The sequence below is a fragment of the Poeciliopsis prolifica genome, unplaced genomic scaffold (genome assembly GCF_027474105.1).
Source record: "Poeciliopsis prolifica strain line A6 unplaced genomic scaffold, Auburn_PproV2 SCAFFOLD069, whole genome shotgun sequence".
NCBI classification, from domain to species: Eukaryota; Metazoa; Chordata; class Actinopteri; order Cyprinodontiformes; family Poeciliidae; genus Poeciliopsis; species Poeciliopsis prolifica.
Window position 1 is genome coordinate 549,548 of NW_026562444.1, and position 23,790 is coordinate 573,337.

The window sequence follows — 23,790 nt, forward strand, 5'->3', positions numbered from 1 at the left end:
AGGCAAACTGGGAATTCAGCTGATTGTTGGGCTAACATGCAAGCTAAAACCCAGTTAGCAGCCGAGCTACGCACAAAACTAAAGACCCAAGTGAAAATATGCGCTAACAAGCTAGGACTTAAGCTAACAGTTGAGCTTAAAGCTAAATTAGAGATAAAAACTGAGTGAAGAATGAAACCAACAACCAAACTAATAGATCATTTTTATCTGAGCTAAGGAGCAAGAAAACATCTCAGCTGCACTGCAAAATAACAGTGAAGCTTTTAGCTAAACTAAACTTTGCTAACATTTTATCTAAACTAAAATGTAGCTAACAGCTGACCTAACATGTGAGCTTGGAGGTGAGCTAGCAGCTTAATGCTCAGCTAACAACAAGTCAAACCACAGTTGGAGCTAGCAACTTAGCAGAAAATCAAAACAGGAGCTAAACGCTAACCTTACAGATGAACAATGACGCAAGCTAGATCAGCTAAGAAATGAGCTAACTGCTAATAATGTAGCTAACAGTCAAGCTAGCGTCTAAATGCAGACATCAGTGACTGATAAATATTCCTCAGTAATTAATTTTCTGCTAAACATTTAGATATGAGGCAGAAACAGTAACATTACCTGTGCAACATGTCAAAGTTTTAGTTCTTTATTTAGTTTATTTCCAACGCCACTAATTAGCATGATTAGCTTCATGTTTGCTCCATTTCTTTCTGACTAATTTTTTCTAAACTGACTTAATGAATCAAAGACTGTTTTGTTCCTATTTCTCAAGTTTCTTGTCTTCAGTTTTGTTCAGTTATTTTACTTCAGACATAAATTCAAGCAACAGTGGATATTTTTAAATATTTCATATGAATGAAGCCTAAATGTGCGTTTTGGATGCATGTTGATGCCGGGTTCATGTAAAAAAGCTCCAGTAATCCCAGAGTAGTTTTAGGAAAACGGAGAGTGACCAGAAGATGCGACGCTCTAATCAAACACGGCGTCTCATTTTTATATTTCAGATTGAAATACTGTTAGAAAATACCAAAAATACCAAAGCAGGACCATGAATTGTGTTCATCTGATGTTCTCAAAGTGAACGTTGTTCTGTTGGATTCTTCTGGTCGCTCCTCGTTGTGAAACGGAGCCGGAGTGTCGGGAAGCTGCAGGTTAGCCGTGTTGTGATGGTGTAGCTCATAGTGGTGCGTAGAGCAGAAAGATGATGTGTTAAAGTAGATTAAACTCTGATTTCACAAAACCAGGTTAATGTCACATCTTCTCCCCTCAGGTCAGAAGTTTTATTTGCTGAGGAAGAATCCGTCTGTCCATTTTAAATTCTGCAGGCTTTGTAAATAATGTTTTTTAGAGGTTTGGGGCCCCAGGGGGCCACAGGCAGCCGGGTGGACCAGTCAGCACTGACCGATAATCTGAGGTGTTGCTTTCTGTGACAGAATAAATTAGGCCTGCCGTCACTTTGAGCTGCACTTTTCTGCAGGTGTCTGCTCATCCTGGAGCTAATTTTAGTTTCAGAAAAAACTGAATCACCTTTCAATCCCAGAACCAAAAAACTGCTGCTGCTCATCTGAACCAAACATTTTCTAATTAATCTGGGATGAAGCTGGATTATTTTAACAGAATCACATTCATTTATTATACATTTTCTGCCATAGTTGGTTATCACAGTGTTAGAAAATCCCAGAGAATCATCCAAATGGATGATGGATGCTTTATTTTTATACAATTTTAAAAGAAAACTCCTTCATAATTTGGATTTTGGATCAGAAACATCATTCAGAGCTTAAATGTGTCACTGAAAATGGGATTTTATGTGACTGAATCTCTTGTCAGTTAATATTGCTGCTTTTGTTTGGCTGGACAAATTGTGGCAGGTTGTTAAAACTTTGCCTGATTTTCACAACATTCAGCTGGTTTTTAGAAAGAGGAAATTAATTATTTATTTATTTTGCCATTTTATGTCAAAAGCACAAAGTTTTAATAGAAATGTTGAGTTATTCTACTTTTATTATTAATTTATTTATTTTGAATTAAACTGGACTCTGTCGAGCCCGGCGTCATCATTGGTTGATCACTGATTGATCACTTATTGATTACTGATTGGTCATTGGTTGATCACTGGTTGATCAAGTGATTATTGTAAAACAGAAATCCAAGACCTGGTCTGGTTTTTGCAGTTTGGTGATTTTTTGTTGTTTTCGTTCTCGTTCATAACCTGTTGGGTTTGTAACCTGCTGGGTTTCTAACTTGTTGGGTTTCTAACCTGCTGGGTTTCTAACCTGCTGGGTTTGTAACCTGCTGGGTTTCTAACTTGTTGGGTTTCTAACTTGTTGGGTTTCTAACCTGCTGGGTTTCTAACCTGCTGGGTTTGTAACCTGCTGGGTTTGTAACCTGCTGGGTTTGTAACCTGTTGGGTTTGTAACCTGCTGGGTTCGTAACCTGCTGGGTTCGTAACCTGCTGGGTTCGTAACCTGCTGGGTTCGTAACCTGCTGGGTTCGTAACCTGCTGGGTTTGTAACCTGCTGGGTTTGTAACCTGCTGGGTTTCTAACTTGTTGGGTTTCTAACCTGCTGGGTTTATAACCTGCTGGGTTTCTAACCTGTTGGGTTTATAACCTGCTGGGTTTATAACCTGCTGGGTTTATAACCTGCTGGGTTTATAACCTGCTGGGTTTGTAACCTGCTGGGTTTCTAATTTGTTGGGTTTGTAACCTGCTGGGTTCGTAACCTGCTGGGTTCATAACCTGCTGGGTTTATAACCTGCTGGGTTTGTAACCTGCTGGGTTTATAACCTGCTGGGTTTGTAACCTGCTGGGTTTGTAACCTGCTGGGTTTGTAACCTGCTGGGTTTGTAACTTGTTGGGTTTCTAATTTGTTGGGTTTGTAACCTGCTGGGTTCGTAACCTGCTGGGTTTGTAACCTGCTGGGTTTGTAACCTGCTGGGTTTTCTAATTTGTTGGGTTTGTAACCTGCTGGGTTCGTAACCTGCTGGGTTTGTAACCTGCTGGGTTTATAACCTGCTGGGTTTATAACCTGCTGGGTTTGTAACCTGCTGGGTTTATAACCTGCTGGGTTTATAACCTGCTGGGTTTGTAACCTGCTGGGTTTGTAACCTGCTGGGTTTGTAACCTGCTGGGTTTGTAACCTGCTGGGTTTGTAACCTGCTGGTGTGACGGCAGGTCCGACGGTCCTGGAGGTCTTCAACACGCTGCTCAAACACCTGCGGATGAGCGTGGACTTCGAGCTGGGCGACGGCTCCAGGAGGAACTCCGGCAGCAGCATGTCGTCATTGCACGGCCGGGAGAGCGACGAGCGCATCGTGCAGAACGCCATCATCCAGACCATCGGTGCGGCAGAGCGCTCCTCGCCGGTTATCCAGCGGCTCTGACCCGGCTCTGACCCGGCTCTGCTGCCCCCTGCAGGGTTCTTTGGTGGAAACCTGCCAGATTACCAGCGAGCCGAAGTCATGATGTTCATCATGGGGAAGGTGCCGGTGTACGGGACGCCGTGCCACACCTTGGACACGGTGAAGATCGGGTGAGTCGGCCGTGATGTGGCGGCGCCCCGGGTTTCCGTGGCGGCGTCGCAGAGTCCTGCTCTTCATCATCACCTTCGTCATCCTCAGCAGAAACTTTAACAGAAACGGAGAAGAAAATAATTTTAGTTGAGCATCTGCAGACATGTAGAGACGAAACATTTTACTGCTGCAAAAACAACAGAACAACAGACTCAGAGCTGTAATTAAACCAAAACTGTACAAAAATATAAATGTTTTGCATTTAAGACACACAAAAAAAAAACTTGGTCTGTAAATTTCTCCAAACGTTTTAGCTTCACCTGATTCAAAAAAAGAGAAATATCATGTTAAGCACCTTTTCCTATCTGATTATTAATTGGTTTATGGATAAACATAAATCATATCACTGAATAATAAAATATTTTCTTATTTAAAGAAATTCGGTTATTTTTTTATGTCCTAATATTGTGTAAAAAAGTGTTCAGTGCTTAAAGGAAAAATCTGCAGAATGATTTATAAAATAATTGATTAATCTTCATACCAATTGATTATTAGTGTCTGTTGCTCTGGACCTCAGCTGATCTTTTCCACGTCGTTCAGAAAGTAAAACTCTCCTGAACGCCTCGCCGTGCCTTCAGCTTCCGGTCGCCGAGCTGGAAAAACGAACATCAAGTAAATCCATCAGAGTTTAGAGAAAGATAATCCCAAATCTAATGAACGCCGTTGGCACTCCTTCCTCCTCTTCCTCCTGATCCAGACAGGCTTCCTTCCTTTAGCGCTGAGGTTGAAATCTGCAGCATGTCAACGATTCAATGCAGAATCACCTTTACATCCTCCCAGTCCACCTTTACTATTCCACCTTAATGTAGTCCAATCCAGTGAATTATCAGCATTAAAGGACCAGATGTTCTGAGTTACTGACTGGTTCTGTTTGGTTTCAGGCCTCAGGGAACCAAGAGGATCCAGACGATGCTGCTCAGTTCCCTCATCATGGTGAGAAACTGACTGAGCTCTGCGGAGCCTGCGACCACTTCCTGTCGTCTTCTTCTTCGTTTCCACCAGTAGCAACATTTGGCTGCTGATCATGTGACTCACTAGAAAAAAATACTGCTGAAAAAACATCCACCTGATCCTAATGCAAAAACTTACCAAAACATGTTTTTCTAAATTGACGTGTTTCTGTTGAGTTTGAGTTTTTCTATGGAGACGCAGGATGCAGCATGCAGGATGCAGCATGCAGGATGCAGCATGCAGGATGCAGCATGCAGGATGCAGCATGCAGGATGCAGCATGCAGGATGCAGCATGCAGGATGCAGCATGCACACTGAAATGCAAACACAAACTGGGGAAAGCTTCATCAATGCCGACAAGCAGAAACAAAGAGAAAGCAGACATGCAGTCTCCAAAAGCTGCGACACCTAATGCATCGCTGTGCATGCAGAAAACCCTTAACTCTGAGGGTCTCGGCTGCAGCCGCATTCAGCTGGACGCAGCCGCATTCAGCTGGACGCAGCCGCATTCAGCTGGACGCAGCCGCATTCAGCTGGACGCAGCCGGATGCAGCTGGACGCAGCCGGATGCAGGCGGACGCAGCCGGATGCAGCTGGATGCAGCTGGATGCAGCTGGATGCAGCCGGACGCAGCTGGATGCAGCCGGATGCAGCTGCATGATGCAAATCGTTTCTGCAGACAGAAACGATTTGCTCCAGCCTGTGGTGACCCAGCAGGCTGACATGGCATGACTCAGGTGGCTAAGGGCTGCTCTCCGGGTCAAAGGTTAAAGCGGGTTCATCTGTGAGGCTCCTGGAGTTGCAGAGTTCAGCTGAAAACCTGATCATGTTTAGTGAAATGTTTGGTGTTTCAGTTGATCCTGCCGTTGCTCGGTGGCGCCCCCTGCAGTAACGACTCGTCTTTTCCCTCCTCAGGTGACCTCTGGGTTCAAGTCCAAGTCCATGTCGGCGGCGCTGCCTCCTCCCTTCCTGGACCCGCTCTTCTCCATCTCGCTGATGGAGGACAGCGAGTTGAGGCAGCTGGTCCTCGAGATCCTCCACAACATCATTGATCGCCATGACAACCGCGCCAAGCTGCGGCATCAGGTAGCGGCGCAGTCGGACGATCGTCCTCCTGCTCTGAGCGCCGCGTCTCACAGGTTCGTTTTCCTCCCGCAGGATCATTCCCAACGTTGCAGCTCTGAAGATCAAAAGGGAGAAAATATCCAAACAAGATATTGCGTTCATGAAAAAGGTAAAAAGTAGAAAATTTCTGCTTCACTTCAAACTATTGTCCACAGATGATTTGTAGGCTTGTTCTGAGAGAGCAGACTCTGTATCCTCTGAACTGGATTCCAGCCTGGAGGGAAAATCCCCCCTGATCTGAGATGTGCGGCTGGTTTCCGTTTAGGAATCCTGCGATTCGCTGACCCCGACAGGAAGTTCAGCCATTTCCCTCGAAACGCTGCAGCTTGATCATGTTGACCTGTGATTCTCACACCAGCTGCAGCCTGCAGAACCGGAACCAGAACCGGTTCTGCTTTAATGGAACCCAAATGTGACTCCTCCCACAGCGCCTGAACGCCCCGGCAGCCTTCCATCCAGAAATAACTGGATTCACGTTTTTCTCTCTGAATCTTTGAGCAGAAATGAGAATCTGTCAAACAGCAGCTCAAGAATTTGGCATTAAAGTTTCAAAGTGAAAAATAAGCTGTTTAAAGAATCTAAAAGAAAAATATTCTGCAGGAGGAGATCTCAGACTCGTTTGTTGATCAAACTGTTGAGGGTTTGAAATGTGAAATAACAAACAAACGACTATAAAACAATGTTTGATGATAGTGAGGAGAGACGAACTTAAAGAGTTCCTTTTAACTCCAGAATATTGTAAAGTATGTCGTATTTGGGCTGATAAGTGACAACAGTCTTCAATATTCAACAACGCTGCGAGAATCACTGTTAAACCCTTTATTAGGAGAAATAAAAGCGCCGCGTTTCCTCGGCTGCTGCCCCCTGCTGTCACCAGCAGACATTAATGTTCGCCATCCTTCACTGTCATGGAGTCGTTTCTGTCCAGCAGCCATTAAGATGCTATTAATGAGACACCAGGAGACGCGACGCTTCATTAACACCGACGCAAACAACCCAAACAGCAGGAATTAGTCTGATCCCTGATGTGTGTCGAGTCCAGAGGAGAACGGAGCAGAACCAAGATCCGTTAACGTGACCCGGATCGGATTCTTTGGGTTTTTCACCAGATCAGCGACTGAATCGTTTCTCAGGTTCTGTTCGCTTCTGGTAATATGGACCGAACAAAATGTTTCCAAAAAGCAGCCGAGGAAAACCTTTCAGAGACCGTCAGGCTTCAGGACGGTTCTGTGCGTCTGCCTTTGGGTCGATACCGGGTCCATTGGGTCGATACCGGGTCCGTTGGGTCGATACCGGGTCCGTTGGGTCGATACCGGGGTCCGTTGGGGTCCGGGTCGCCTCCACTCTTTGCATTTAGCAGGTTCCATGTTTGAAGCCTGTTTTGGTTAATGTTGCTACCGTGGATCCAGAGTTAAGTTTCTTATTAATAGAAATGATTATCGATTGGTTGATTGATTGATTGATTGATTGATTGATTGGTTGATTGGTTGATTGATTGATTGATGGATTGATTGAACAGACTCTTGGTCTGCAGAGACATGATGCACAGCAACACGTATCGAAGCGTTTCCACAGAGCCCACTGGTATCTTAGGAACAGAATAACCTGCAGTGGCTTCATGACGGCAGCAACGTCTCTGAACATCCAGGAGGAAATAAAGGATCACAGAGTGATCACTTGGCCGGTGATCACTTGGCCGGTGATCACTCGGTCGGTGATCACTCTGTGATCACTAGGTCGATTATCACTCGGCGGGTGATCACTCGGTGGGTGATCACTCGGTCGGTGATCACTCGGTCAGTGATCACTCGGTGGGTGATCACTCGGCGGGTGATCACTCGGTCGGTGATCACTCGGTCGGTGATCACTCGGTCGGTGATCACTTGGCCGGTGATCACTCGGCGGGTGATCACTCGGTCGGTGATCACTCGGTCAGTGATCACTCTGTGATCCAGAGTGATCACTCGGTCGGTGATCACTTGGCCGGTGATCACTCGGCGGGTGATCACTCGGCGGGTGATCACTCGGTCGGTGATCACTCTGTGATCCAGAGTGAACGAATCGTTGAACTTGGATCTTTGGGCCTTTAATGTTCTGGTCTCGGTTTCCCTCGCAGCATGGCCAGCAGCTCTACCGCCACGTCTACCTGGGCTGCAAAGAGGAAGACAACGTTCACAAGAACTTCGAGCTGCTCTTCACCACCCTGGCCGTCCTGACCATCGAACTGGCCAACGAGGAAGTGGTGATCGACCTGATCCGCCTCGCCATCGCGCTGCAGGTGACCCAGGATGTTCTCTGGTCCCAGATCTGCTGACGGATGTTTTCCTGCAAACGGTTTTTCATTTAAAAGGTTCTGATGATGTTGCGGGTTTATGATGGAGTGACTTGATACTCCTGACATGGTGAACCAGGAAGTCCAGTAGATATAATCCACTCCTATATAACTCCTCAGGATGTTGGAAAGCAGCAGACATCCTTAGTACCTGCTGGTTTTTCTGTACATGCAGGTCTATATTGTGTAGCACATTTATCTAAACACTTGACAGCCTGCGATGAAGGTGTTAATGTCTGGCGTGTCATCAGATCCGCCACGTCATGCATTATGTAATGCTGCGTCACCCTGCAGAGAAACGTTGCACAGCTTCGTGTTGGCCTCTTGAAGCTGAAGTTGTTGCCTGGACAACAACCTGGTCTGTAAGCGTCTTCCTGCTTCCTGCAGGAAATGGCTCTGAACAACGAGGAGAACATGTCCATGTTCATCCGCTGCGGCATCATGGCGCTGGTGGCGGCGTACCTCAACTTCCTGAGTCAGATGATCGCCAACCCGCCGTTCTGTCAACACGTCAGCAAGGTGCTGGTTGCATGCAGCGTGTTTGTTTTGCTAGCGTAGCTTCCTGCTTCCTGCTGCAGCTTCACTCCCAGGCGCCTTGAGTCATAATTCTGGTGATTTGTGCCTCTTCAGGTGATCGAGCTGAGAAACATGGACGCTCCGTACCTCCTGCCTGAACACATCTTCAGAGACAAGTGTCCGTAAGTTTTCACTCTGCAGCAGATCTAAACCTAAAGGTCAGGATTCGTTGTTTCCTGACCTGAGGAGTCTGACACACGATGGAGCCGCCATGTTTGTACAGCAACTCGCCTCAGACTAAAGAAACATGAAACATGATGTCGAGTGAATCTGCTGTTAGAATTACTTTATATCATGACTCCAAACATTACAGTGAGTTTGGTTATTTTATTAAAAACAGCAGCAGTCCTCCACCTTTCCACCAGAGGGCACTAAATGGTGATCAGTTGACCTTTAATTCTGACTAAGAGGAATATAATTAACTTCTTCTCAGTGAGGAAATGAACCAGAATCTGCTGATGAGACCAGATTTAGGTTTTCGACCTTCACATCCACCTTAGCATGGCCGTCACATTCTGATGTAACGTCTTCCTGTCGTCCTCCAGCCTTCCTGAGGCTTTGAACAAAGACGACAAGCCGCTGTATTTCCAAACGGCGGGCATGGCAGAGTCCCTGGCAGGTCCAGGATACAACGTGGAGAGGTTGTCCATCCCTTACATTCCACAGGTCACAGGTACGACGCCGCCGGCTTTAGCGCTCACAGGAAGGTTCCTGTTGGGATTGATCAGGAAAAGTATTTAAAGCCATTCAAGATGGCAAATGTCTGACATTTTAAAATGACAGAAGTAGCGATGTGTAATTACCTGTCCATATAGCAGCTGTATGGTGTGGCTGCAGAAACCCCATCCAGTGTCAACGACCGGCTGAACTTTCCTCGTCTTTCCGCTGGAATCACCCAACCTGTCACATGATTTATGACATTGAAAATGTCTACAGAGGAGGATGTTTCCAGATCAACGTGTGTCTTATAACTTCTGCTTTTTTAAATATTGCTGGCAGTTTTTCAGAGGTTTATAAAGAATGTGGAACTGACATAATTAAAAACAAATAAAACCCTAAATATCGTCATGAACTGCAGCAGTGTCTAAAAATGATGCACAAGACATAAACATGTTACATTAAAGTATGAAGAGTAAAACCTGAAGTGTTGGGATGAGGTGAAGCTGTATTTCTGCTCTAACTGAACCTTTCGCTCTGTTCTTGCTGCCTCGTGTTCAGTTCTTTACACGGTAGGAAAAATCATCCACAGGTGCAAGCAGACGTCCAGAGGTAAACGCTACACTAGATTATCTAGATTTAGTTTAGCTACAAAACCTTGAGACTTCCTGGTTTAGTCCCTGTAGAGACTTCCTTCCTGCCGAGGATTCGAGCGCTCTGATTGGTCCGCTGGTCAGGCTCCGCCCACATCCTTTACTATACAAAAAATTACCAGAATAAGAGTAAATAAATATTTATATAAAAAACGGACTCAGACAAAAATAATGATCTTTTTATAACCGATCAGGACAAACTATTAAAAACTAAACCAAAACATGAGAATGAATCTGATTATGTTGTCTAATTATTTTACCTGCTTTGCGTCTGGACTCGTTGTGGTGAGTATTTCAGGATGTAGTTCATGTAAGTAGTTTGGTAGTTGGATTGTGTTTGGCACTAATCTGTTTTTATTTTAGAGTGAAATAAATCAGCCGTTTCTTTTTGGTTTAGCTACGCGACTTTCACATCACCATCTATTGAAACTGATGTACTTTATTACGTCAGGATAATAAAGTAGTTCCATCTCCGCGATGTTCACTGCGTTCAGTTTCACCCAGATGTGAGTAGAAGAGGCTGCTGCTGTCGCTGGGCGCAGATCTGAGTCTGGGCCCGAGGAGATGAAATCAAGATGAAAATACAGAAAATCACACCATCCAAATCCACTGGGACATTTTCACGGCTTAAACTTGAATGCAGGAAAACAAACAGAAAAATTCAAAGCTATTTGGGTCAAATCTGGTTTACAGTGATTTTCTTTACCATCAGGGGGAGTTAAGTTTGCCAAATGTGGTCAAAGTTACCAAAAGCACAAAACAGAAACTGATTTCCTCCATTAGCAGACTAGCTGAAGTTTTATGTTCCTGCTGTGAAGTTTCACTGAGTTTCAGGCGAGTTTTTAGTTTTGCTTCCTGGTGTAAAATAAATGTTTCTGTTTTTAGCTTCATGTGCATTTTTATTTCCATCTGCTTTGCTTGTAGCGATATTTTCAAACTCAATACTAAGAAAGTGACCAAAACCGTTTTCAACACTGCAGTGAGATTTTCTGATGATGTTCAGAAGTGACCTGCAGTAAACGATGTTCTTCCTGTTGGAGTTTCATCCTGAGGCTTTACTCTGCTTTCCTCTAAATGTTTAAGAGTTTAGGAAACATAAAGAGTAAATGTCAGTGAAGTAAGAGCCCGGCTTTCTTTTGGGACGACGTTCCTCGTTAGTGGCGACTGCTGAGTCATTCCTGCTCCGTTCGCAGCAAAGGTCGCCGTGACTCATCGAGGAAGTTAATTAAAACGCGCCGCGTTTCTCTCCTGTTTTCACACCTCGGCTGACCTGCTCAGTCAAACTCTGCTGCACTTAATCTCCTCCTGCAGAACAAACAGCGGCGCTCCGGGGCAGCTTTCAGAACCTCACCGGACTCGGTTCGGCCCGGATGAATCCCATTTGTTCCCCTGTGGAAAACCGGAGCGCTCCGGCTGAACCTGAGGCTGGTTTCTAAAACAGCGTCTATAAAACCACAGCTATGAGAAAAGTTCTGGATAAACTTCTCCAGAAAGATTAGTCTGTTGCTTTCTACAAATATTTGATCATTTCAACCGATTATAAATAATTTTATCTTCAAAAATAGTTTTAACCAACAAGACAATTTTAGATACTAAAAGTCAGTTGAACTTAATTTTTATACTTTTCTAGTTTATTTTATGTAAAAGTTGCCTTCACCTGTTTACACAGAACTCAAAGGAAGCAATAGTTTGGAGACCCAACAGACCAGCACTCTACTGAGAAATTTAAAAGCTCGATGGTGTGGCTGGTCTGTTAGAGACGAGGAATCTGTCATTTCTGCTCCAGTTCTGACCAGCATTTTTGTTCTGAGAGGAGTTTGAATCAACAGAGCAGCTGTGAATGGAAGCAGCTAAAAGTCTAAGTTTTTAGTCTCCAGGGTTTCACTGCTTCAGTCAAAATGTTCTGGGAAGAGATCATCACTGACATTTGCTCTGCAATCATTAAATCATTCATTTGGCTCAGACACTGAGGAACAACTTGCTGCTGCAGCGAATGATCAACATGCAGAAAAAACGTTTAGAGAAACCACTTTGTTTGCTAACGGCGTCCATTTTGTTCAGACTGACTTTTTCCAATTTAAAATGTTGGTTCAGTTCATCCAAACGATTCATCACCTCCATATATGGACTGTTTTAGAAATGCTCTCTCAGTGTTGAGTCATTATGGCAGAAGATGTTTTAAAAATATTGCCGACGCAGCGGTTTGCTGATGCGACTGTCTGTTGTTGCAGATGAAGACCGTATGAACCGCAGGAAGAGTTTTGTGGACGCCATCTCCCTCCAGGTGGACATCATTTCCAACAGCCTGCCAGACAAGGTCTGACTCATTTCACAAAGTCTCTCATGAAAAGATTAAAAACGACTTTTAAAGCTGATTCATGTGAAAAGTTCCCACTGAATCACATTGTCTGGGTTTCTCCCTTCAGCAGTCGGAGCTGGCTGAGGAGATTACGTTCGAGACTCTGAAGAAGGCCATCGGTGAGATCATCCAGCTCCTCCGTCATCACAGAAACTAATTCTGTTCATTTATACGTTGTGACAAACTCATATCACAACCCTTCTGTTTGGACTCATGTCTCCACTTCCACTGATGTTCCTGAGGTTTTGTGAGCATTTATTTCCAAACAACCTGCTGCTTCACAGTTTCTCTGACCTTCGATAAATGTGGGTTCATTAGTTTCAGGTTAGCTAACAGAACCTGATGGCTGCTTTTCCCCATGAATGTTACGGTTGAACTCATTACTCAGTCGATGTTTCTGCTGTTTCTATTTCACCAAATTGTGTTGAGTCAGAACCCGACGTCGTTTTCTGGTCTCACGCAGATACGACCGGCTTGGAGGAGCAGGAGAGGGAGAAGAGGCGTCAGGTGATGGAGAAGTTCCAGAAAGCTCCGTTTGAGGAGATCGCTGCTCACTGCGAGTCCAAGGTGGAAACCGGGACGGTTAACAGAACCTGAACATGTGGTTTGGTGATGGAGAACCGGGTCCGAAAGCGTCTCCTGACTCTCCTTCCTTCCTGCAGGCCAACTTGCTCCAGGACCGCCTGGCTAGATCTTTGAGCTCACCATCCGGTAAGTCTTGGTTGAGATCAGGATCTGCAGCATGAAGCCACATTTCAGGATCCCAGAGATCATTTTGATCATTCAGCACCAAATATTAGTGAATACGCCAAAGATATGTTGGTCAACGTAAACTAACGAGAACGATGAAGAATTTAGATATTCTTCATGTTCATATTTATTAACCTTTGAACTGAAGTTATTTATGATGAACTTCATGTTCCTCCCATTTAAACCTGTCAGCAAAACAGCAAAAGTTTTGACTAAAGGCCAAAGTCGGTTCAGTGATTAACGTTTAAATGTCTCCTTCTGTTGATTCTCCATTACCCATCAATGTAAACATAACACAATGTTATTTATTTGGCACCTAAAAATTAACCACAGTATTAAAAGCTGAAACTATTATTATAACTAATTAAAACTAAACAGCATTTAAATAAAAACAACAAATAAAGATCACCAATCGCACTTTAAAAACCAATTAAACCTAATTTTTATGACAAAAGTCATTAAAAAATGAAAGTAAGAGTCAGAAACTGATTCCCTGGTGATAAACCAGTGAAACCAGTTTGGATGTTTTCTCCTGATGATGATGATGATGATGATGATGCGTGTTTCCCCGGCAGGCCGCCGCCCAGCCCGTCCGGCGTGGTTTCCATCTCGGCGGGTCACACCCAGCATCCGTCCATTCCCGTCTACGAGATGAAGTTCCCGGATCTGTGCGTCTACTGAGCCGCTCGGACGTCAACGAGGGCAACCTCAGCTTTTCCTCCAATCAGCACGCCGCCAGGCGGCAGGGAGCCAATCAGAGACTCGGACATGCGGCGGGCTGAACCGGCCGCACGTCGTTTCTCCGATTCACGTCCCTGAACCCAAACGGTCGAATACAACAAAACCAGAACAATGCAAACCGCTTTACGCTCCTCGTTGATGTCGATGCTTAAGCTTCACGCTGTGTAGAAAAACTAAACGATCCTGTTGGATCCAAACCGCCTGCAGGTTTTACCAGCTGATCGATCGTCTGTATTGACTCAGAAAAACACGAAAAGCAATCAGTTCAAACGGCTCATGGTTGGTGAAACGGATCCAGCTTTTATTCCTGAAGCTTTTCAAGGATTTGAAGATGAACAAAATCAGAACTTTTACAATGATTCTTGGATTAAAATTTGGCCAAATTTGAAATGTTAGTATTGTCAAATCCAGGAAGTCGGTGAAATGGGATTTTGTCTGGCAGATTTTCCAGGAATAACTTAGAAATAAACTCAATTAGTTCATTTTTCTGAAGCAAAGTCGAGAACAAAATGATAAAAATGTTCAGTTTTAAAATGACATGCAAGTATAATGAATGTTAAAATGAATGTAATTCCAGTTTAAATCTGCCCTCTGTGTTCAGACACAAAACAGCCACTAGAAGTGTTGGTGTGAAATTACTTCATATTTAGGTTTTTAAGGATAAAATAAAACCTTTACATATTTCACTGTCTGGTGAAATATGATGAAATATTTTAGGTCTGATGGAAGAAATATGTCTTTGGATTTTAATGTTTGACCAAAATAAGCAGAAAAGCTTCAACATTCTGCATCATTAAGCAGAATTATCAAGAATTACAGACTTTATTAACCTGGAAATAAAAATCCAATATGGCTGCCACGTATTTAACCAAGTGGAAGCCATCATTCATTTTTTTCCACCCATCGCCATCATGCAGTTCAGCACAGGAACCACAGGGGGCAGCGCATCACTATTTACGGACTTAAAGCTTTAGCTTGGTGGCTACTGCCTGACCAGCTAACTGGCTAATGATGCTACGGCTCTACCGAAGCGTTTACTTCTAGTTCTCGGTTCACCAGGCGAGTTGGGATTAAAACATCTGGATTATTTCCAGATTATAAAATGTGATCAACCCTTTAAATCAAAGATGCATCGATATTCCTGGATCTTCTTACAGCTGGTTTAAAACGCTGGAAAATCTTAGAGGTTGTTGTCATGGCTGCTAAACCCAAGAGTGTAAAGTTTTTCGAAGTGGGTCGGTTCTGAGTGTGGAGGTTCCTGAGGTTCTGGTCGGGCTGCAGCTGGTTCTGGTTACCAGAACATTCCTCTGGTCTGATCAGACATGAGCAATCGATCCGGGGCGCATCCAGCTGGATCAGAACCGAATCGTTTCTGGTGGTTCTGTACGTTGAGCTCGGATTCCTGAACAGTGAAATTTGATGGTTTTTATTCACCAACCTGAGCCTGTTAAAGCATTGGATTCATTACTTTAACTAGACCCATACCAGCAGAACATCTGTGGGAACGTATTCAGAACGAACCGCTGAGTTCGGGTCCAAAAGATGGAAACGGATTAACATGGGAGTTCCTGAAGGTGCAATACCAACCATGACCACTAGGGGTGGGAGCCCTTATTGACTAAAGTTAAAGCAAATGAACTGACAGGTTAATTAATATTAAAGTTAATCCAGTTTAGTTTCTGAATTAAATCTATAGTGAATATTTTTCAGTGTTTCTCGACGTTCAGCCTGGTTCTTCTCCACCAGAGGATTTCCAGAATCTAAAGTTCTGGGCGGTTTTTACCTGAGATCCCCAGAACTTCAGGTTCAGTTTGTAATCTGAGGTTCTGGTCGAGGACGGGCTGCTGTCCGGCTGCCAAGAGTTTGATCACAAAGCATCGACATCAGTCTAGTAATAATTAATTAGTAATAATTGATCTGTGCAGGTTCGGATCGTCCACCAGCTTCTGTACAGAAACCTGATCCAAAGCATTCAGATCCAACTGGAGCAAACTGAGCCGTTTGTGAAACCCGATCCGTCCAGAACCCGACGGTTTACCGCCTGGCCGGGTCCGGCCCGGTGACTGGCTGGTTTGAGACGTGGCTGGAAAACGTGATGAATGTTGCTGACTCAGCAGATGGTATATTTTTGTACATTTCATGCTTCAGTTGCTGCCTGGTAGATTTCAGACATATCATTGAAAAAATGCTGAATCATTGAAAAAATGCTGAATCATTGAAAAAATGCTGAATCATTGAAAAAATGCTGAATCACCGTTTCTTGTTGTTTGTCGTCGCTTAGCAACTGAATCCAATCACGAGTCTGTCTCTAATCGTAGCGATTATTTTGATGAAAATTAGCTCTTATAGATTTTTAATTTCGGTCTAAACATTTTATTTAATTGGTGTTTTGGTCAGAAATCACCAGCAGACCCCCCCGGTCCCCCACCGGGGTTCAGATCACTCTTTGCTTTTTGCACATAAAGTTTGTCAGTATTAGTTGCTGAGTGGAGGAGAGATCAGCTCTGTCAAACCCAAATGGATCGCGGTTCCCCTTGTTTGCACTTAAAACGGTTCTGAGGCACAAAAACGGTACGAATGGAAAAGTTTTTACTCTGAATGTTCAGCTGGTCGACCTCGAGGCCCGATTGGACCGGCCTCACTGCGGGACGCCGCCGGGATGGCGCCGCCTCGTTTCATGGTCTGGTGCAGCCGTCTGTGTCTTGTTGTAGAGAAACGTCTCGTCTCTGTTCACCTTCAGAGTTGTTAATCAGTGAGTTATGACCACTAGGTGGCGCCGAGGCTCAGCTCTTCCTGCAGGTTCAGGAAATGATGTCGTTTTGGTTCAGGGCTCTCTAAGCTGACGGTGGATGTTTGGGTTTTCTCTTCTCGTTTCCTGAGCTGCAGCAGAGCCTCGGCGTTTCCATCACGTCTCACAATGTGTTGAAATTTAAGATTCAAATTAAAAGTTTCTATTGAAGCATTTCATTCGCAGTGTTTTCTGTGGTTGGTTTAGTTTTCTTCCTCCTCCTCCTCTTCCTCCCCCGGTCTGTCCGCCGGGACTCGGTCTTGGTTCTGAATCCCACCGACCGTCTGCAGCTCTCTGGTCTCGGCTCCAGATGGTCCAGCAGGAGTCGGAGTCTCTTCATTCATTACGTCAGAACTTTCATCACTGCAAACAATAAAACAGTAAAAAATAATTCCAGCATAAAGGAGATTTTAATAAAGGAGATTTTATCTCCCAGTGCAGGTGAAGCTCAAGCTGCTTGTCAGTTCTTCACTAATGGAACATCAGAAACTGGACCGAAGAGGTTTGCTGCCCTGAACCCGAGCAGTCGGCCCTGAGCTGCTCCACTCTCACCTGTCTGAATCCTGAGCAGAACTCGTCTCGGACCGGCTGGGTTTGCTCTCCTCACCGGACCGGGCCGGTTCCGTCGGGGGCCTGCCGGCTGGGCGGCGCCGAGCCGCTGCAGCGCTGCGACGGCAGGATGTGGTTGAAGTGCGCTGCAGCCATGCACCGCGCTGTGGTTTTGTCACACACAGTGACCCCCTGACCTGCAGGCGGAAACGGCGACGATTCAGATTCTGGACGACGTCGGATGGAACTCAAAATGTCCTGATGGACAAAATGTTTTCACAGCAAACATCCTGTGAAATATTAAAGTTCACCAGAAATAAAGTTTTTCCTGTAAGAGAATCCTCTGAACTCCTGAGGTTCTGGTTCTGGTTCTGGTTCTGGGTTCATAGCAGGAAAGAACCTGCACTTCTTATAACAGCATTAAACTGAAAGGATTCTTTAGGTCCAGTTTAATGATGTCTGACTTTGCAGAAAGGAACCGGTTGGTCCTGGGTTGAACTCACTAAACGCAGCCTGTGGGGTCAAAGGTCACACGTTACAGAAAGCAGGTTCCAGGCTCAAAACTGCAACGATGCAGAAAAGAAAAACAGTTTAAAGGCATTTTATAAACCTGAAAGAAACCTGGGAGTTTCTGCAAACAGAGAAAAAATGCAATAGAAACCTGTCAAAGCAGCGATGCATTCTGGGAAAAAAAACTTTACTGAAGCTGACCTGTTGCTTCCCAACAAGCTTCATAAAAGTGACCTCTAAATACTTTTATTTTGAAACAGGTCTGCCTCCCTGTGTTGTAAGCAAGCAGCTGCATTACAACGTTTCATCAGCAGCTTCTGATTTATGCTGAATATGAAAAACTTGGACGGTAAACTGACTCACATCGCGGTTTGTTGCGGCTCTTGCAGGAAATGTGAGCGTTGAGCTTCCTGTCGGCGCGGCAGCCCAGGGATCCGACCTGCTTCAGGCAGCAGCGATGGAAGAAGCAACATCAGATGAGGGAAACAGAAAAATGATGAAAAATGTTAACCTGAGAACATATGTGCTTCCAAAAAACATCAGAAATACAGAAAAAACCAGGAACAAGAAATGGGTTAAAAGACACCAACTAGATTTGATTTTTAATTTAATGTTTCTGCATTTAAGAATCAATTTTTCAACTTTTAAAAACATTGAGCAATTTCAAAAAAGGCAAAAATCAAAATCAGTAAAATATTGAATAAATGAATTTAATTTTATCTATTTTTGAAGGCACTCTGAGGTGGGATTTATTAAATAAATTCCCATGAGGCCGTGCGGACCTGTCCAGCTGGTCCAGAGGAAGTCCCGCCCCTTCCTGTCCGCAGTAGCAGCCGTACATCTGCTCCCTGCGGCTCCGCCCACCGCCACTGCTGTACACGCTGAAGGAGGAGGAGCTGCATTCTGATTGGACGAGACATTCAGCAGCTCATGTGTTAAACGCCTCACCGCCGGCGTCCTGAGGTCGGAGCTGCGGCTCACCTCGGCTGCTGGATGTCGGTCAGACTGACGGCCTCCAGCAGAGACCAGGCGAAGAACAGCACCGCCCTCTTTGGACCTGGCTCCGCCCTCTTTGGACCTGGCTCCGCCCCTAATGACTCTGTACTTCTAACTTTGTAGCTGGCAGCCATCTTGGTAGGCATATGGAACTGTCATGGCAGTTGGAATAGAATTATGGTTCATCTAAGTCTTGTGCTGCGCTGCCTACCAAGATGGCGGTTCAGTGACTTCAGGTTCACTTCTGGTTTTATGTATGAAACCCTGAGCTGCGTCCTGTTTGACAGCCGTACCGTCTTCGTCCTCCTCTTCTTCCTCCTCCTCCTTTTCCTCCTCCTGTGTTGTGTTTCATGTCATAAAAACAAATCAAGCTCATTGAAAATAGAAGGAAAAATAGGAGCAAACTTCTACCCAAAAATTCTTCTAGGGTTTTTTTGGAAGATTTTCAACTTGAAACTCAGAAATTTCAGCTTTTTCAAATTGTAAAGATTTTTTAAAGACTTTGGAAAATCTGGAAAAAAAAGTTTTCAAGCAAATTTTAAACATTCTAAATTTCTGAGATTAATCTCAGATGTTTTTGGTGATAATTTACTCCTTTGTTTTTCTATCTACATTTTCCTTATTATGCCGTTTGCAATATTATAGAACAGCAGTGCGTCTGTGTAGGTGAAATTACCCTCCAGGCCACTAGGGGAGTCTAGTGTGGCTAAAATCACATCTGTCAACATGCTGCAGCTCAGTACAGTGACAGACTGAGTCCTGTTAAATCAGGCATGCTGTCATTAATTAGGTCAAATCCTGTAATATTTGGTTGCTGACTCCCCCTAGTGGTCTGGAGGACTGAAGGAAGTTTGCAGAATTTTCCCCTTTTTCTTCCATTTCCTGCAGTATTATTTGTTTTGGAGTTTTTATCCTTCATGTGTTTTGCAGCCGTTGACAGATTTATCTTCCTGAACAATCGAACATCATGATCTGATCCTCAGCGCGTCTACAGAAGAAACAGGAAGTACTAGTGACCCTGAGATGACCTCTGAGATGACCTCTGCCCTGCTTCCTCCTCTGAAGGTGCAGCTGGAGCAAATGTTAAGCTCATTCACTGCTGGCAGCATATTAAAGTTTCTCCTGATGAGTGCCAGGATTCCCGGAGCCTCAGGGCGTCGTTACAGACGCAGTGGAGAGGAAAACCGTTTCTCCACCTGCTGCAGGTTTTCATCAGGGAAACGGCGCCGATGACCCGGCAGTCAGAACCTGATTTTATGAAGCTGCAGTCAGAACCTGCAGATTGTGCTGGACATGATGGGAAAAGTAAATCTCAGCTCACTTTATTCCATATCCAGACTGAGTTTCAGTGATGAACCAAGTCGGACATTACATCAAATGTTTATCATCAAATGTTTATCATCAGATGTTTATCATCAAATGTTTATCATCAGATGTTTATCATCAGATGTTTATCATCAAATGTTTATCATCAGATGTTTATCATCAGATGTTTATCATCAAATGTTTATCATCAGATGTTTATCATCAGATGTTTATCATCAAATGTTTATCATCAGATGTTTATCATCAGATGTTTATCATCAAATGTTTATCATCAGATGTTTATCATCAAATGTTTATCATCAGATGTTTATCATCAAATGTTTATCATCAGATGTTTATTATCAAATGTTTATCATCAGATGTTTATCATCAGATGTTTATCATCAAATGTTTATCATCAAATGTTTATCATCAAATGTTTATCATCAGATGTTTATCATCAAATGTTTATCATCAAATGTTTATCATCAGATGTTTATCATCAAATGTTTATCATCAAATGTTTATCATCAGATGTTTATCATCAAATGTTTATCATCAGATGTTTATTATCAAATGTTTATCATCAAATGTTTATCATCAGATGTTTATCATCAGATGTTTATCATCAAATGTTTATCATCAGATGTTTATCATCAGATGTTTATCATCAAATGTTTATCATCAAATGTTTATCATCAAATGTTTATCATCAGATGTTTATCATCAAATGTTTATGTAACTGAAGCAACTGTATTTTTATTTGCATGGGTTTTCAGTGGTTTGAGCATTTCTTGTTTACCGGCTCCATCCAGCAGCGAGTTCCTCTGAGATGCTGTGCTGAGACCCGACGGCGCGGCGCCAGCAGCATTATGGGATGTCTGATCCATCCCATAATAAACACCAGCAGGGCTCCATGGAGACGGCGGCCCGTTGGGGGTCGCTCTTTCATGGACCCACTGGACCTGATCTGCAGCAGATCCAGAACATTTCAGTTTTAAACAGTGGGAAACGTTTCATCATCCTGAGCAGGGGAGCTCCTCTGGGCTGTGTGCTTAGCCCCGCCCCTTTCACACTTCAGACCAATCACCGCTCAAACGAGGCGACGATCCGGTTCTGAACACCAACACAACAAAGACTATTGTTGTTTGACCAGCCTCCTAAAAATGGTGAGGAAATGGAGGCTGTTGACGGCAACAGAAAACCTGAGATCAGCTGTTAGCGCCTCCTGGAGAGGAAAAGAATCACTGCAGCTTTTCATTCAAACTCAGAAACAAACATTTCACTTTTACTTCTGAGCATTTCTGACCCAATCAGGAGGATTTAGAAAAACTTTAACGAACATCTGTAACAAACACACGTTAGCATGAGCCTCATAAAAACATGTAACATGAAAACGCTGCAGGAATCAGTAACAATGGATCCATCTAATGAAGACAGACTGGTTTCCATGTTTTATCTGGCTCACCAGGACCCGATGGACCCGATGGACCCGATGGACCCGATGGACCCGATGGACTGACTTTTGCAGGACTCTGGGTCGTCAGGTCTTCAGCTCGGTCCTCCCAGTCCATTTCTCTTCTTCTGCCTCTTCAAGGCCTGGAGATGCAGAGATTGGAAACGTCTGAGGCAAGTGAGTCACTGAGTGGGAAGAGAAATGAGTTCTGGTGCCAGGAAATCTGTGGGACCATCAGGTCCAAATGGAAAAAGACCCAGAAAATAAAACCAGGAGCTTTAAACCATCAGAGATCAAACTGTGGAGTTTCTGCTGCCGTTTCCTCCGACTCTGCAGGAAAAGATTCACATGCAGCGAAACTTCAGTATTAAAACAGATTCGGTTCAGAGAAGCAGGAAAAACGTTTTCAGTTCAAATCCGGTTCTGTTGCACGGCGCCGTTCCTCTGATCCTACCAGGACGGGTCCGGAGGACGGGTGGTTCTGGTGGTTCTGTTGGTTCTGATGGTTCTGTTCTGGTGGTTCTGATGGTTCTGGTGGTTCTGTTGGTTCTGGTGGTTCTGTTCTGGTGGTTCTGTTGGTTCTTGTGGTTCTGTTCTGGTGGTTCTGTTGGTTCTGGTGGTTCTGATGGTTCTGGTGGTTCTGTTGGTTGTTCTGATGGTTCTGGTGGTTCTGTTCTGGTAGTTCTGTTGGTTCTGGTGGTTCTGTTCTGGTGGTTCTGTTCTGGTGGTTCTGATGGTTCTGGTGGTTCTGATGGTTCTGGTGGTTCTGTTGGTTCTGTTCTGATGGTTCTGGTGGTTCTGTTGGTTCTGGTGGTTCTGTTGGTTCTGGTGGTTCTGATGGTTCTGGTGGTTCTGATGGTTCTGGTGGTTCTGTTCTGGTGGTTCTGATGGTTCTGGTGGTTCTGATGGTTCTGGTGGTTCTGTTCTGGTGGTTCTGATGGTTCTGGTGGTTCTGATGGTTCTGGTGGTTCTGATGGTTCTGGTGGTTCTGTTGGTTCTGGTGGTTCTGATGGTTCTGGTGGTTCTGATGGTTCTGGTGGTTCTGATGGTTCTGGTGGTTCTGTTGGTTCTGGTGGTTCTGGTGGTTCTGTTGGTTCTGATGGTTCTGGTGGTTCTGTTGGTTCTGGTGGTTCTGATGGTTCTGATGGTTCTGATGGTTCTGGTGGTTCTGTTGGTTCTGTTGGTTCTGGTGGTTCTGGTGGTTCTGGTGGTCCAGTGATGAATTCTCCGTCCAACCCAGCCGGATTCCTTTGGGTTTCCACAGTACCGATCATGGCCCGGTCCGGTTCTGACGGTAATATTTGATACAGAACCAAAAAATCAACATAAATGATCAGATCTGTGCTGCAGTCCAGTTGCCATAGAAACCTGTAGCTCAGCTCAATCAATAATCTAAAATTTGTTTAATATTAATATTTAATATTTAATATTTAATATGTTTGTTCAATACTTTGGTCAGTTTTGTCGTTTAATGAAGCTGGTTTGGTTATTTTTGTCATTTCATTTCATTAATACATTCCATCATGTTTTCCTACAACAATAATAATTTATTATGTAAATATACATAAATACACAAATAATGAGACGCTAAACTCAAGTTAAAACAACTGATTTCCTCTCAAACAGAATGAAAGTTTATTATTATGGCTGTTCACCTGCAGGCGGGCCGGCGCCGGACGGCCGCTCTGCTGCTGGGAGGACATCTGGACAGGAGGAGGACGGTTAGAGTCCAGCAGGATTTAACTGAGTTCGTCCTTCAGAGGTGGAAGAATCGTCGTGTTCTGGTCGGTTCCGGTCAGTTCTGGTCGGTTCTGGTCAGTCTGGTCGGCTCCGGTCAGTTCTGGTCGGTTCTGGTCAGTTCTGGTCGGTTCCGGTCAGTTCTGGTCGGTTCCGGTCAGTTCTGGTCGGTTCCGGTCGGTTCTGGTCAGTTCCGGTCGGTTCTGGTCGGTTCCGGTCGGTTCTGGTCGGTTCCGGTCAGTTCTGGTCGGTTCTGGTCGGTTCCGGTCAGTTCTGGTCGGTTCCGGTCAGTTCTGGTCAGTTCCGGTCGGTTCCGGTCAGTTCTGGTCGGTTCCGGTCAGTTCTGGTCGGTTCCGGTCAGTTCTGGTCGGTTCTGGTCAGTTCTGGTCGGTTCCGGTCGGTTCTGGTCAGTTCCGGTCGGTTCTGGTCGGTTCCGGTCAGTTCTGGTCGGTTCTGGTCGGTTCCGGTCGGCTCCTGCAGGACGCCTGCCTCGGTTTTCAAAGAGAAAAACCTCCTGCTGCTTGTCTAACTTTTCTCTGTGACGTTGACTTGTCCACTTTAATGACCTCCACTTCAGCTCAGCCTCTCGCTGCTGCTGCTATTTTTAGACTCTCTGCTCTGAATCAGGATTTTCTCCTCCCAGATGAACGCGGGCAGGAAGCTGCAGGATGAGACGTCAGGAGGTCACTGTTGAACTGGCTGAGGTGTGAATCAGCCGCTTCCTGCGGTCTGACCCGGTCC

General features: G+C 44.6%; 1 protein-coding gene across 1 annotated transcript in view; it reads left to right on the forward strand.

Annotated features, from left to right (window-relative positions):
- The window catches only part of LOC129351767 (protein EFR3 homolog A-like), a 43,160-nt gene extending 26,490 nt beyond the window's left edge, over window positions 1-16,670 (forward strand). Inside the window, 16 exon segments of the mRNA XM_055020670.1 lie at window positions 3,167-3,334; window positions 3,410-3,524; window positions 4,446-4,497; window positions 5,431-5,612; window positions 5,674-5,749; window positions 7,757-7,918; window positions 8,360-8,491; window positions 8,603-8,670; window positions 9,094-9,221; window positions 9,767-9,817; window positions 12,096-12,175; window positions 12,285-12,336; window positions 12,681-12,784; window positions 12,880-12,904; window positions 12,907-12,928; window positions 13,543-16,670. Coding sequence (XP_054876645.1) covers window positions 3,167-3,334; window positions 3,410-3,524; window positions 4,446-4,497; window positions 5,431-5,612; window positions 5,674-5,749; window positions 7,757-7,918; window positions 8,360-8,491; window positions 8,603-8,670; window positions 9,094-9,221; window positions 9,767-9,817; window positions 12,096-12,175; window positions 12,285-12,336; window positions 12,681-12,784; window positions 12,880-12,904; window positions 12,907-12,928; window positions 13,543-13,648 — 1,523 coding nt within the window. The 3' untranslated portion in view covers window positions 13,649-16,670.
- Window positions 16,671-23,790: the final 7,120 nt, after the last annotated feature.